Source organism: Heptranchias perlo, chromosome 12, assembly GCF_035084215.1.
Source record: "Heptranchias perlo isolate sHepPer1 chromosome 12, sHepPer1.hap1, whole genome shotgun sequence".
Taxonomy (NCBI): domain Eukaryota; kingdom Metazoa; phylum Chordata; class Chondrichthyes; order Hexanchiformes; family Hexanchidae; genus Heptranchias; species Heptranchias perlo.
The window spans coordinates 53,935,138-53,949,849 of record NC_090336.1 but is presented as its reverse complement, the minus strand read 5'-3'; the positions used below and the strand labels follow the sequence as shown (position 1 = coordinate 53,949,849).

The window sequence follows — 14,712 nt, the reverse complement described above, 5'->3', positions numbered from 1 at the left end:
CCTCCCTCCCTCCGCTATCTTCTTCCTTCCCTCCCTCCCTCCGCTATCTTCTTCCTTCCCTCCCTCCCTCCGCTATCTTCTTCCTTCCCTCCCTCCCTCCGCTATCTTCTTCCTTCCCTCCCTCACTCAGCTATCTTCTTCCTTCCCTCCCTCCCTCCCTCCCTCAGCTATCTTGTTCCTTCCTTCTCTCCCTCACTCAGGTGTCTTGTTCCTTCCTTCTCTCCCTCCCTCAGGTATCTTGTTCCTTCCGTCCTTCCCTCCCTCCGGATCTTGTTCCTTCCTTCTCTCCCTCCGGTATCTCGTTCCTTTCTTCCCTCCCCCCCCGTATCTTGTTCCTTCCCTCCCTCAACTATCTTGTTCCTTCTCTCCCTCCCTCAGGTATCTTGTTCCTTCTCTCCCTCCCTCAGTCAGCTGTCTTGTTCCTTCCTTCCTTCCCTCCCTCCCTCCCTCCCCTCCCTCAGGATCTTCTTCCTTCCTTCCTTCCCTCCCTCATCTTGTTCCTTCCTCCTCTCCCAGCTATCTTGTTCCTTCCTTCCTTCTCGCCCTCCCTCAGGTATCTTGTTCCTTCCTTCCTTCCTTCCCTCCCTCCCTCCCTCCCTCCCTCCCTCCCTCCCTCCCTCGCTCCCTCAGGATCTTGTTCCTTCCTTCCTTCCTTCCTTCCTTCCTTCCTTCTCTCCCTCCGGTATCTTGTTCCTTCCTTCTCTCCCTCCCTCCGGTATCTTGTTCCTTCCTTCTCTCCCTCCCTCCGGTATCTTGTTCCTTCCTTCGCTCCCTCCGGTATCTTGCTCCTTCCTGCCTTCCTTCCCTCCCGTATCTTGTTCCTTCCCTTCCCCACCCACCACCCCCCCCATCTTGTTCCTTCCTTCCCTCCCTCCGGTATCTTGTTCCTTCCTTCTCTCCCTCCCTCCGGTATCTTGTTCCTTCCTTCCCTCCCTCCGGATCTTGTTCCTTCCCTCAGCTATCTTGTTCCTTCCTTCTCTCCCTCGCCCAGCTATCTTGTTCCTTCCTTCCCTCCCTCGCCCAGCTATCTTGTTCCTTCCTTCCCTCCCTCCGGATCTTGTTCCTTCCCTCAGCTATCTTGTTGCTTCCTCCTCTCCCTCGCCCAGCTATCTTGTTCCTTCCTTCCTTCCGTCTCTCCCTCCCTCAGCTATCTTGTTCCTTCCTTCCGTCTCTCCCTCCCTTAGCTATCTTGTCCCTTCCTTCCTTCCGTCTCTCCCTCCCTCAGCTATCTTGTCCCTTCCTTCCTTCCGTCTCTCCCTCCCTCAGCTATCTTGTTCCTTCCTTCCGTCTCTCCCTCCCTCAGCTATCTTGTTCCTTCCTTCCGTCTCTCCCTCCCTCAGCTATCTTGTTCCTTCCTTCCGTCTCTCCCTCCCTCAGCTATCTTGTTCCTTCCTTCCTTCCCTCCCTCCCTCCGCTATCTTCTTCCTTCCCTCCCTCCGCTATCTTCTTCCTTCCCTCCCTCCGCTATCTTCTTCCTTCCCTCCCTCCGCTATCTTCTTCCTTCCCTCCCTCCGCTATCTTCTTCCTTCCCTCCCCCCGCTATCTTCTTCCTTCCCTCCCCTATCTTCTTCCTTCCCTCCCTCCCTCCGCTATCTTCTTCCTTCCCTCCCTCCCTCCGCTATCTTCTTCCTTCCCTCCCTCCGCTATCTTCTTCCTTCCTTCCCTCCCTCCGCTATCTTCTTCCTTCCCTCCCTCCCTCCGCTATCTTCTTCCTTCCCTCCCTCCGCTATCTTCTTCCTTCCCTCCCTCCCTCCGCTATCTTCTTCCTTCCCTCCCTCACTCAGCTATCTTCTTCCTTCCCTCCCTCCCTCAGCTATCTTCTTCCTTCCCTCCCTCCCTCAGCTATCTTGTTCCTTCCTTCTCTCCCTCACTCAGGTGTCTTGTTCCTTCCTTCTCTCCCTCCCTCAGGTATCTTGTTCCTTCCGTCCTTCCCTCCCTCCGGATCTTGTTCCTTCCTTCTCTCCCTCCGGTATCTCGTTCCTTTCTTCCCTCCCCCCCCGTATCTTGTTCCTTCCCTCCCTCCCTCAACTATCTTGTTCCTTCCTTCCCTCCCTCCCTCAAGATCTTGTTCCTTCTCTCCCTCCCTCAGGTATCTTGTTCCTTCTCTCCCTCCCTCAGTCAGCTGTCTTGTTCCTTCCTTCCTTCCCTCCCTCCCTCCCCTCCCTCAGGATCTTCTTCCTTCCTTCCTTCCCTCCCTCATCTTGTTCCTTCCTCCTCTCCCAGCTATCTTGTTCCTTCCTTCCTTCTCGCCCTCCCTCAGGTATCTTGTTCCTTCCTTCCTTCCTTCCCTCCCTCCCTCCCTCCCTCGCTCCCTCAGGATCTTGTTCCTTCCTTCCTTCCTTCCTTCCTTCTCTCCCTTCGGTATCTTGTTCCTTCCTTCTCTCCCTCCCTCCGGTATCTTGTTCCTTCCTTCTCTCCCTCCCTCCGGTATCTTGTTCCTTCCTTCGCTCCCTCCGGTATCTTGCTCCTTCCTGCCTTCCTTCCCTCCCGTATCTTGTTCCTTCCCTTCCCCACCCACCACCCCCCCCATCTTGTTCCTTCCTTCCCTCCCTCCGGTATCTTGTTCCTTCCTTCTCTCCCTCCCTCCGGTATCTTGTTCCTTCCTTCCCTCCCTCCGGATCTTGTTCCTTCCCTCAGCTATCTTGTTCCTTCCTTCTCTCCCTCGCCCAGCTATCTTGTTCCTTCCTTCCCTCCCTCGCCCAGCTATCTTGTTCCTTCCTTCCCTCCCTCCGGATCTTGTTCCTTCCCTCAGCTATCTTGTTGCTTCCTCCTCTCCCTCGCCCAGCTATCTTGTTCCTTCCTTCCTTCCGTCTCTCCCTCCCTCAGCTATCTTGTTCCTTCCTTCCGTCTCTCCCTCCCTTAGCTATCTTGTCCCTTCCTTCCTTCCGTCTCTCCCTCCCTCAGCTATCTTGTCCCTTCCTTCCTTCCGTCTCTCCCTCCCTCAGCTATCTTGTTCCTTCCTTCCGTCTCTCCCTCCCTCAGCTATCTTGTTCCTTCCTTCCGTCTCTCCCTCCCTCAGCTATCTTGTTCCTTCCTTCCGTCTCTCCCTCCCTCAGCTATCTTGTTCCTTCCTTCCGTCTCTCCCTCCCTCAGCTATCTTGTTCCTTCCTTCCGTCTCTCCCTCCCTCAGCTATCTTGTTCCTTCCTTCCGTCTCCCTCCCTCAGCTATCTTGTTCCTTCCTTCCTTCCGTCTCTCCCTCCCTCAGCTATCTTGTTCCTTCCTTCCGTCTCTCCCTCCCTCAGCTATCTTGTTCCTTCCTTCCTTCCGTCTCTCCCTCCCTCAGCTATCTTGTTCCTTCCTTCCGTCTCTCCCTCCCTCAGCTATCTTGTTCCTTCCTTCCGTCTCTCCCTCCCTCAGCTATCTTGTTCCGTCTCTCCCTCCCTCAGCTATCTTGTTCCTTCCCTCCCTCCCTCCGCTATCTTCTTCCTTCCCTCCCTCCCTCCGCTATCTTCTTCCTTCCCTCCCTCCGCTATCTTCTTCCTTCCCTCCCTCCGCTATCTTCTTCCTTCCCTCCCTCCGCTATCTTCTTCCTTCCCTCCCTCCGCTATCTTCTTCCTTCCCTCCCTCCGCTATCTTCTTCCTTCCCTCCCTCCGCTATCTTCTTCCTTCCCTCCCTCCGCTATCTTCTTCCTTCCCTCCCTCCGCTATCTTCTTCCTTCCCTCCCTCCGCTATCTTCTTCCTTCCCTCCCTCCGCTATCTTCTTCCTTCCCTCCCTCCCTCCCTCCGCTATCTTCTTCCTTCCCTCCCTCCCTCCGCTATCTTCTTCCTTCCCTCCGCTATCTTCTTCCTTCCCTCCCTCCGCTATCTTCTTCCTTCCCTCCCTCCCTCCGCTATCTTCTTCCTTCCCTCCCTCCCTCCGCTATCTTCTTCCTTCCCTCCCTCCCTCCGCTATCTTCTTCCTTCCCTCCCTCCCTCCCTCCGCTATCTTCTTCCTTCCCTCCCTCCCTCCGCTATCTTCTTCCTTCCCTCCCTCCCTCCGCTATCTTCTTCCTTCCCTCCCTCCCTCCGCTATCTTCTTCCTTCCCTCCCTCCGCTATCTTCTTCCTTCCTTCCCTCCCTCCGCTATCTTCTTCCTTCCCTCCCTCCCTCCCTCCGCTATCTTCTTCCTTCCCTCCCTCCGCTATCTTCTTCCTTCCCTCCCTCCGCTATCTTCTTCCTTCCCTCCCTCCCTCCGCTATCTTCTTCCTTCCCTCCCTCCGCTATCTTCTTCCTTCCCTCCCTCCCTCCGCTATCTTCTTCCTTCCCTCCCTCACTCAGCTATCTTCTTCCTTCCCTCCCTCCCTCCCTCAGCTATCTTGTTCCTTCCTTCTCTCCCTCACTCAGGTGTCTTGTTCCTTCCTTCTCTCCCTCCCTCAGGTATCTTGTTCCTTCCGTCCTTCCCTCCCTCCGGATCTTGTTCCTTCCTTCTCTCCCTCCGGTATCTCGTTCCTTTCTTCCCTCCCCCCCCGTATCTTGTTCCTTCCCTCCCTCAACTATCTTGTTCCTTCTCTCCCTCCCTCAGGTATCTTGTTCCTTCTCTCCCTCCCTCAGTCAGCTGTCTTGTTCCTTCCTTCCTTCCCTCCCTCCCTCCCCTCCCTCAGGATCTTCTTCCTTCCTTCCTTCCCTCCCTCATCTTGTTCCTTCCTCCTCTCCCAGCTATCTTGTTCCTTCCTTCCTTCTCGCCCTCCCTCAGGTATCTTGTTCCTTCCTTCCTTCCTTCCCTCCCTCCCTCCCTCCCTCCCTCGCTCCCTCAGGATCTTGTTCCTTCCTTCCTTCCTTCCTTCCTTCCTTCCTTCTCTCCCTCCGGTATCTTGTTCCTTCCTTCTCTCCCTCCCTCCGGTATCTTGTTCCTTCCTTCTCTCCCTCCCTCCGGTATCTTGTTCCTTCCTTCGCTCCCTCCGGTATCTTGCTCCTTCCTGCCTTCCTTCCCTCCCGTATCTTGTTCCTTCCCTTCCCCACCCACCACCCCCCCCATCTTGTTCCTTCCTTCCCTCCCTCCGGTATCTTGTTCCTTCCTTCTCTCCCTCCCTCCGGTATCTTGTTCCTTCCTTCCCTCCCTCCGGATCTTGTTCCTTCCCTCAGCTATCTTGTTCCTTCCTTCTCTCCCTCGCCCAGCTATCTTGTTCCTTCCTTCCCTCCCTCGCCCAGCTATCTTGTTCCTTCCTTCCCTCCCTCCGGATCTTGTTCCTTCCCTCAGCTATCTTGTTGCTTCCTCCTCTCCCTCGCCCAGCTATCTTGTTCCTTCCTTCCTTCCGTCTCTCCCTCCCTCAGCTATCTTGTTCCTTCCTTCCGTCTCTCCCTCCCTTAGCTATCTTGTCCCTTCCTTCCTTCCGTCTCTCCCTCCCTCAGCTATCTTGTCCCTTCCTTCCTTCCGTCTCTCCCTCCCTCAGCTATCTTGTTCCTTCCTTCCGTCTCTCCCTCCCTCAGCTATCTTGTTCCTTCCTTCCGTCTCTCCCTCCCTCAGCTATCTTGTTCCTTCCTTCCGTCTCTCCCTCCCTCAGCTATCTTGTTCCTTCCTTCCGTCTCTCCCTCCCTCAGCTATCTTGTTCCTTCCTTCCGTCTCTCCCTCCCTCAGCTATCTTGTTCCTTCCTTCCGTCTCCCTCCCTCAGCTATCTTGTTCCTTCCTTCCGTCTCTCCCTCCCTCAGCTATCTTGTTCCTTCCTTCCTTCCGTCTCTCCCTCCCTCAGCTATCTTGTTCCTTCCTTCCGTCTCTCCCTCCCTCAGCTATCTTGTTCCTTCCTTCCTTCCGTCTCTCCCTCCCTCAGCTATCTTGTTCCTTCCTTCCGTCTCTCCCTCCCTCAGCTATCTTGTTCCTTCCTTCCGTCTCTCCCTCCCTCAGCTATCTTGTTCCTTCCTTCCGTCTCTCCCTCCCTCAGCTATCTTGTTCCTTCCTTCCGTCTCTCCCTCCCTCAGCTATCTTGTTCCTTCCTTCCGTCTCTCCCTCCCTCAGCTATCTTGTTCCTTCCTTCAGTCTCTCCCTCCCTCAGCTATCTTGTTCCTTCCTTCTCTCCCTCCCTCAGCTATCTTGTTCCTTCCTTCTCTCCCTCCCTCAGCTATCTTGTTCCTTCCTTCCCTCCCTCAGCTATCTTGTTCCTTCCTTCCTTCTCTCCCTCCCTCAGCTATCTTGTTCCTTCCTTCTCTCCCTCCCTCCCTCCCTCAGGTATCTTGTTCCTTCCTTCCTTCCTTCTCTCCCTCCCTCCCTCAGGTATCTTGTTCCTTCCTTCCTTCCTTCTCTCCCCCCCCCCTCAGGTATCTTGTTCCTTCTCTCTCTCTCTCTCTCCCCCCCCCCTCAGGTATCTTGTTCCTTCTCTCTCTCTCTCTCTCTCCCCCCTCAGGTATTTTGTTCATTCTCTCCCTCCCTCCATGTACCTTCACTCCCATACGCTACTCCTTCACCCAGCTCCCTATTCTTTGACCCCCCCGCCGCCTATGTTGCCTCGTACCGAGCTGGCCGCCGCTGCCGCTGCCCCCGCCGCTGCTGCTGCTGTTCTTGCGGCTGCTGCTGCTCCTGGGTCCCGATGAATCTGATCTCCGACTCTCCTCCTTCCCATCAATGTTATACCAGGACGAGCTGTTGCGTCTCAGGAGTTTGTCGGTCTCCATAAATCCCTAACTTGCGCTGGAAAAAAAAAACGGGTAGAAAAAAAACACACTCTTATTCTCGTCGCCGAAGATCATTTTAAATAGCAGCCACTCGAGCCCAAACCCACAAACTATTTCCTCAAAACTAATTCCTCAAAACTAATTCCTCTTTCAGACTCAGCCCAGCAATCCCATCATTGTGGCTGAAAGTTTACAAACAAAGCTCACTAACTTTTCCCGTGCACTCTCCTCCTCCTCCCGCGAACTTACTGCTCTGCTCCTTCGGACATTAGACTCCCCCAAAAAAAAGTTAATCCCAAACTTTTTCCCCCTCCCCGCGGACCATTTAACGCCAAGCCCGGCCCCACACTGCGCCTGCGCGCCAGCCCCGGGCATTCTGGGAGTCGTAGTCTTTGTTGCCTCGGCGTCATCGGTCCGCCCGCATTCGAATCGAGGGGCCAGCGTCGCCCGGCCGGACTACAACTCCCAGCGCACCCCGCGCCAACACCCCGAGCGTGTGGGCAGGGGCGAAATGTCACCTGCTTTCCAGGTGAAGGCTGCATTGCAGGCGGCCCGCCCAGTCAAACCAGCGAGGAGGGTTTGACATCCCCGTGCAAAAACAAAACAAAACACACCACGCCCGTGGTTTTAATTCCATTCAAAGAAATGCAGTGATTCATTGCTCGAGGTTGACATTTAATTAATACAAATATGCCATTTACAATGAGCATTTTTTAAAATTAATTTTGATGGTGGGTGTTTCTTTATCTCCATAGTTATATTGTTCAAGATTTTTTAAGACTTTGCAGTTCGACTTCTAGGAATAGTTGGGGTGGCCATTTGATGATATTTTGAAGAAAAATGGGCTCCGTTGGAGTCAGGGGAGTGATTGTCACCCACGCTAGAAGATTTAGCACCTGTCCCCACAACTAAAAATAAACTGCAAATGATGGAAATCTGAATTATAAACAGAATATCCTGAAAATCCACCAGCATTTGTAAAGAGAGAAGTTGGGTTATCGTGTTCGGTATGAAAGGGGGTCTTAACCCAAACTGTACTGTTAAATGTTTTTTCTCTTGACAGTTGCTGACAAGTCAATTGTGCATTTCCAACAGTTCCTTATCTGTTTGTCTTTTAGATACACAATTATTTTTTTGTTGATGAAAGAAATGACTCATTTATATAGGCAAATGTTACAGAGGCAAATGCAGCAGTAATATTGCACACAGAAAGATCCCACAAACAGCAATGAGATATGTGACTAATTTGTTTTTGATGGTGTTGGTTGAAAGCAGAATGTTGGGTCAGGACACTGGGAGAAGTTCTTAAGTAATGCCATGAGTTCTTAAATGCCCAGTGAAATAGGTATACAATGCTTTGGTTTAACATTTCATTCGAAGAATGGCACCTTCAACAGTGTAACCTTCTCTCAGAGGAATAGAAGTCTTGGGAAGATAGAAAAGAAAAAAATAGCTGCCACATTTCCCTATATTAAAACAGTGACTACATGTCAAAAGTACTTCATTGGTTGTAAAGCACTTAGGGATGTCCTGAGGGCATGAAAGGCATATATAAATGCAAGTTTTTTTTCTTTTACCATGTCGGAACATAGGAACAGGAGTAGCCATTCCACCCCTCGAGCCTGTTCTGCTGGCTGATCTGTATCCTAACTGCAGTTACCCACCTTGGTTCCATATCCCTAATACCCTTGGCTAGCAAAAATCTATCAATCTCAGATTTAAAATTATTAATTGAACTAGCATCTGCTGCTTTTTGTGGGAGAGTGTTCCACACTTCCATCACTATTTACGTGAAGAAATGTTTCCTAACTTCTCTATTGAATGGCCTGGCTCTGATTTTAAGGTTACATCCCATTGTCTCAGACTCCCCCACCAGTACAAGTTTGTTTGTGGTTGAGTCAGTAAAGGGATAGTTTTTCCCATCATATGTAAGTCTATTATATAATCAATGTTTACTTCATCCCTACCTATTGGCTATCAACAGGATTCCACTGTAGTTTGAATCTGAATAAATTATTCCAATGGATGGCTTTGGAAAAAATAAATCTTTCCATGTGGATGTTACTTGTGCACTTTTCCTCATCCACTTGTATTTTATGATGTGGCACAAAAAGCAGTAGATGCTAGTTCAATTAATAATTTTAAATCTGAGATTGATAGATTTTTGCTAGCCAAGGGTATTAGGGATATGGAACCAAGGTGGGTAACTGCAGTTAGGATACAGATCAGCCAGTGGAACAGGCTCGAGGGGTGGAATGGCTACTCCTGTTCCTATGTTCCTACATGGTAAAAGAAAAAAAACTTGCATTTATATAGTGCCTTTCATGCCCTCAGGACATCCCTAAGTGCTTTACAACCAATGAAGTACTTTTGACATGTAGTCACTGTTTTAATATAGGGAAATGTGGCAGCTATTTTTTTCTTTTCTATCTTCCAGAGACTTCTATTCCTCTGAGAGAAGGTTACATCATTGTATTTAGAAAGAGAAAATCTTAAAGCTACTGGATTGTCTCTCCAAATAAGAAAAAGAGGAAAGAAAAAAGATTTTGAAACTAAGAAGGAAATCTTACTGCCAGAAATATCACTGCATGACAAATCGAGACTCACACACTATGCAATCTGCTCACTCGTTGTAGGACAGCTAAAAAAGGAAAGAAAGCAAAACTGTTTTGTAAAGTACATAAAGGGAAAAAAATTATGAAAATAAGAGGTGTATAAAAATATAAGCTTTTCTTTTAAGAAGTGTTCCCTCACTTCCATTTTAAGGAGGAAACAGTGAATAGTGGTGAACTGTTGTTTTTTGGACTGGAGGAAAGCATACAGTCATGTTCCCCGGGGGTCAGTACTAGGACCACTGCTTTGTTTGATATATATATTAATGACTTGGACTTGAGTGTACAGGGCGCAATTTCAAAATTTGCAGATGACACAAAACTTGGAAGTGTAGTGAACAGTGAGGAGGATAGTAATAGTCTTCAAGAGGACATAGACAGGCTGGTGGAATGGGCAGACACATGGCAGATTAAATTTAATGCAGAGAAGTGCGAAGTGATACATTTTGGCAGGAAGAACAAGGAGAGGCAATATAAACTAAATGCTACAATTCTAAAAGGGATGCAGGAACAGAGAGACCTGGGGGTATATGTGCATAAATCTTTGAAGGTGGCAGGACAGGTGAGAAAGCAGTTAAAAAAGCATACAGATCCTGGACATTATAAATAGAGGCATAGAGTACAAAATCAAGGAAGTAATGTTGAACCTTTATAAAACACTGATTGGGCCACAATTGGAGTATTGTGTCCAATTCTGGGCACCGCACTTTAGGAAGTGAAAGCCTTAGAGTGGGTGCAGAAAAGGTTTACTAGAATGGTTCCAGGGATGAGGGACTTCAGTTATGTTGATAGACTGGAGAAGCTGGGGTTGTTCTCCTTAGAGCAGAGAAGGTTAAGAGGAGATTTGATTTGAGTGTTCAAAATCATGAAGGGTTTTGATAAAGTAAATAAAGAGAAACTATTCCCATTGGCAGAAGGATCAAGAACCAGAGGACATAGATTTAAGGTGATTGGCAAAAGAACCAAAGGCGACATGAGGAAAATCTTTTTTTATGCAGCGAGTAGTTATGACCTGGAATGCACTGCCTGATAGGGTGGCGGAAGCAGGTTCAATCATGGCTTTCAAAAAGGAATTGTATAAATGCTTGAAGGGAAAAAATTTGCAGGGCTACGGAGAAAGAGCGGGGGAATGGGACTAACTGGATTGCTCTTACAAAGAGCCGGCACAGGCTCGATGGGTCGAATGGCCTCCTTCTGTACTGTAACCATTCTATGATTCTATATTTCCAATAGTAAACCAATTTTCACATCCTCAATTGCTTGGTCTCTTGCACCATCCTCTAATCAAAGGGGCAGCTGGGCAATGTGTTCCAGGCATCTGTCAGTGTTGCTATTGAACTGGCCATTAGGAAATCTGCTAAATTAGGCTGGGATGACTTCTCCAATTTTCACTTCCCTCCTCTCTCTCAGACCAGTAATGTGCCTGGGAGGAAGCATTGAGATATGGCAGGGATCAATTAGCAGTATCCGACCATTCCATAATGACATAAAAATTATATATATTTTCAGATTTGTTTATGTGAGGTTGTTGTTACACAAAGTTGCCATTTTTGTGTCAGTATTCACTTTCTGTTTTAAGTTGGTATATTTTTTTCCCCATTAGCGTAAGTCATGCTAAACTGCTACTTTCATCATGGACTGAATTCAAAGGATTTAAACACATATGTTAAAAAAAGAGACACATTGCAAACGCTTTTAAAATAACAGAGCTGCTTTTATTTTTCAGGATGAGATGCATCAAATCGGGTTACATTCTTAAAGAAAAATGAGTGAGATGGTTATCCTATTTAACAAGGAAACTGATGAAATGGGAAGAAGATATTCAGAAGCACATTTAACCACTTCTCCACTAAATTTCCATTTGTCTGTCAGTATGCCTCAGATGACATTCCATAAACAAATAAAGCAGTTATATAGTCAATGTAAGGAATACTGCTGCAAATAAACAAAATAACCTTCGGGCTTCCCAACCTGAGTGAATTTATCCAATGAGTAGCCAAGCCATTAATTAATCCTCCTTTTATATGCAATTTTCAACTGAAATACTGCCGTCAGCCTTCACAGTGGAGATTGGTTATATATCTTTATTCTTTGGTCCTTTGAACATAGATGGCTATATTTTCCTATTGGCATTAGGGATTGAATCATACAGCACAGAAAGTAGCCATTCGGCCCATCATGCCTGTGCCAGCTCTCCAAAAGAGCTTTATAAGTACAAGATCTCTAACTTAAAAAGTTTAATATGAGCAAAATAAACAAGTTCACAATTTCCATTTGATATAAACACTGCTGTAACAGCCAACTGGAATCCAATGATGGCATAACGATGGTCTTTTAACCACAGAATGGAGGATCCTTTGCATGCCAAATGGTTTATAGGCCAAATTCAAATTAACCATCAAATTCCCCAGTTGCTCACAGGGTTAGTTGAGCGACACAAACCAGCATGGTCCCAGGTCCAATCCTTGATATGAGCAGAGTTAGGTGTACCAGTGCCATAATTGGTCTCAGCACCCATAGTTTGGCATCAGCCATGGCTCAGTTGGGAGCACCTCTAGCCTTAGGATCAGAAGATTGTGGGTTCAAGTCCGACTCCAGGGACTGGAGCACAAAATCTTGGCTGACGTTTCAGTGCAGCCCTGAAGGAGCACTGCATTGTTGGAGGTGTCATCCATTGGAAGAGACGTTAAACTGAGGCCCCGTCTGCCTTCTGAGGTGGACGTAAAAGATCCCACGGCACTATTTCAAAGAAGAGCAGCGGAGTTCTCCCCAGTGTCCAGAACAATATTTATCTCTAAAACAGATTATCCGGTCGTTATCTTATTGCTATTTATGTCACCTTGCTGTGCGCAAATTGGCTGCCGCGTTTCCTACATTACAATAGTGACTACACTTCAAAAGTACTTCATTGGCTGTAAAGTGTTTTGGGATGTCCTGAAGTCTTGAAAGGCAGTATATAAATGCAAGTCTTTGTTTTTAAAAACCATCCAACGGCTTCAGCTAGAAGCACACTTGTTTGAATGTTGGTCAAGGTCCAGATCTGGCTCACTTGTAGTTGGATAATCTGTTCATATTTAGCATTTAGGCTCACATATGAACAATTGCTAACGTGGGAATGTCTCAGAAGGCCATATGGAACCAAATCCCAGCAAGGAGTCAACACCATCAGGCATCAAGTGGTAGTACACTGGCGAAAATTATTGTCGGGTAGACACCAGTATTGTAGCTGTACTGGAACAGCTTGGCTCGAGGCGCGGCTTGGTCTACAGCACTGCAGCTCTTCTACACTCATTGAACCAGGGTTGGTCATTTGGCATGATGGTGATGGAGGAGTGAGGGATACGCCAGGCCAGGAGGTTACGGATTGTGGTGGCATACAATTCTGCTGCTGCTTATGGCCCACGGCACCTCATGGATGCCCAGTTTTGAGCTGCTACATCCGTTTTTAATCTAACCCACTTAGCACAATGGTAGTGCCATACGGCACGATGAAGGGTGTCCTCAGTGTGAACACAGGACTTTGTCTCCACAAGGACTGTGCAGTGGTCACTCCTACCAATACTGTCATGGACAGATCCATTTGCGATCGATAGATTACTGAGGATGAGGTCAATTAGGTTATTCTCTCATGTTGGTTCTCTCACCTCCTGCCACAAATCCAGTCTGGCAGCTATGTCCTTCAAGACGTGAAAGGCACTATATAAATGCAAGTCTTTGTTTTTAAAAACCATCCAACGGCTTCAGGTCAAACATGGGCAAGGAAACTTCCTGCTGATTACCACCTACTGCCCTCCCTCTGCTGATGAAACAGTTCTCCTCCATGTTGAACACCGGTTGGAGGAAGCACTGAGGGTAGCAAGGGCACAGAACATACTCTGGGTGGAGGACTTCAATGTCCATCATCAAGAATGTCTCGGTAGTACCACCACTGACCGAGCTGGCCAAGTCTTGAAGGACAACGTTGAGGACTCTGAGAGCCACTCCCACCCCACGATATACCACCGTGCCCTCACTTTTGATGTGAGTTGTGCATCAAACCTTTAGAAAGTCTGTAAATTAATCATGAATGATGGGAAGGGACATGGATACGGCAATATACATCTTGAGGTCACGTAGTAATGAGACTGATGTCTTTAAAAGGAATATGGTTCGATTTTTCTCTTCATCGCAAAGAATATAAGTTAACTTGTATTTGTCTACAATCTTATAGCGTTGATGACATCACACCAGGTGATGCTTTACAGTGTGTTCAGATACAGCCTCTAACAGCTGAGACCTGTTGCAGTCTCTCAATTATCTAATAGCTGTCAAGGGTTTTTTTTTGAGTTTCCACTCATCATGCGTGTCTTACAGTAAAACCATCATCCTACACTTCTGATTAGACACCAATCAGTTGATCATTTCATAGAGTTTTCATTGGCTAAGGCTAAGTTCCTGTAGTATAATTGTGTGCTACCATTCTATTCATAAATCAGTGCTGTAAATCTAAAAACTCTTACTGTAATTACTAATGTAATAATAATGGAATTCCCTCCCCAAATCTCTTTGCCTCTCCACCTCTCTCTCCTCCTTTAAGACTCGGCTTAAAACCTACCTCTTTGACCAAGCATTTGGTTACCTGTACTAATATCTCCTTTTTTGGCTGATAATGCCAAAGTAACTTGGACGTTTTACTACGTTAAAGGTGCTATTTAAATGCAAGTTGTTGTTGTAGTGAATGTCTTTGAAAATGGTAAACAGCGAGTATTACTGCACAATAAGGAAAGCATTTTCATCAGAACTATCAGGTTTTGTTGCTGTACAGTTTCAATAACAAGTTATGCAGTGGGCTGTATCCGTCCCAGGCAGCTGTGCTTAACACTGAGGTAGTGGTATTCAGTCTAGCTCATTGCAAACATCATCAACATGACTCCCTTGGCTGCTTTCGAGCTTTGAGACCTTGAAGAGGGAAGAAAAATTGAAATGACATATGAAGAACTTTCGTAACTAATAAATAAAAGCGTAAAGTTAAAATATGTAAAGTTAAACTATGGGTTGCACAATCCGTATCAAAATCATTACTTTTATAAAGATACTGTTTTAAATGATCTTGAAAGATGTCAGTTGGCGAATCTCTTCTGATCTACAGCCTCAGGGAAAGCAAAGTACTTGAGAAATTTTCTTTGGGAAATATTGATTAGTACACCAGAGTTAGATTCAGCCACAGGTAGCTGGCATTTCTATTAAACTCGGGATCCAAGCAGTTGAAACTATGCAGCCTGTCAACTCAACAAGTGGTTGAGGGAAAACTGAAGTTCTGCCAGATGTAACTGGTGCATTTAATCAGTGCCATATCATGTGCAAAAAAAAGTGAAAAGACATCTGCGATACAAGGTCAGCCAAAGGCCACCTATATTGATGCACTGTATGTCAGATTTTTATCACAGAAAATATACATTAAGATAATAATGCAAATATTTGACGGGTACATGGTTCATTGGATCAAGTCATTATGTACCGGTCAAACGTGCAGAAC

At 47.5% G+C, this 14,712-nt stretch overlaps 2 protein-coding genes across 5 annotated transcripts in view; both read right to left on the bottom strand.

Moving 5' to 3' along the window:
- tpcn2 (two pore segment channel 2) overlaps positions 1 to 6,893 on the bottom strand; it is a 54,720-nt gene extending 47,827 nt beyond the window's left edge. For 2 of the 4 annotated variants that reach the window (XM_067994127.1, XM_067994130.1), the window contains exons 1-2: positions 6,835 to 6,893; positions 6,426 to 6,601 (exon numbers count right to left, since the gene is read on the bottom strand). In XM_067994127.1, the coding sequence (XP_067850228.1) occupies positions 6,426 to 6,585 (160 nt within the window). In that variant the 5' untranslated portion in view covers positions 6,586 to 6,601; positions 6,835 to 6,893. Of the gene's footprint in view, positions 1 to 6,425; positions 6,602 to 6,796 lie in introns of all 4 variants that reach the window. The other 2 variants (XM_067994126.1, XM_067994129.1) reach the window with 1 other exon arrangement.
- Positions 6,894 to 10,890: 3,997 nt separating this feature from the next.
- nadsyn1 (NAD synthetase 1) overlaps positions 10,891 to 14,712 on the bottom strand; it is a 64,886-nt gene continuing 61,064 nt past the window's right edge. The window contains exon 21 of the mRNA XM_067994125.1: positions 10,891 to 14,135. Within this exon, the coding sequence (XP_067850226.1) occupies positions 14,073 to 14,135 (63 nt within the window). The 3' untranslated portion in view covers positions 10,891 to 14,072. The remainder of the gene's footprint in view (positions 14,136 to 14,712) is intronic.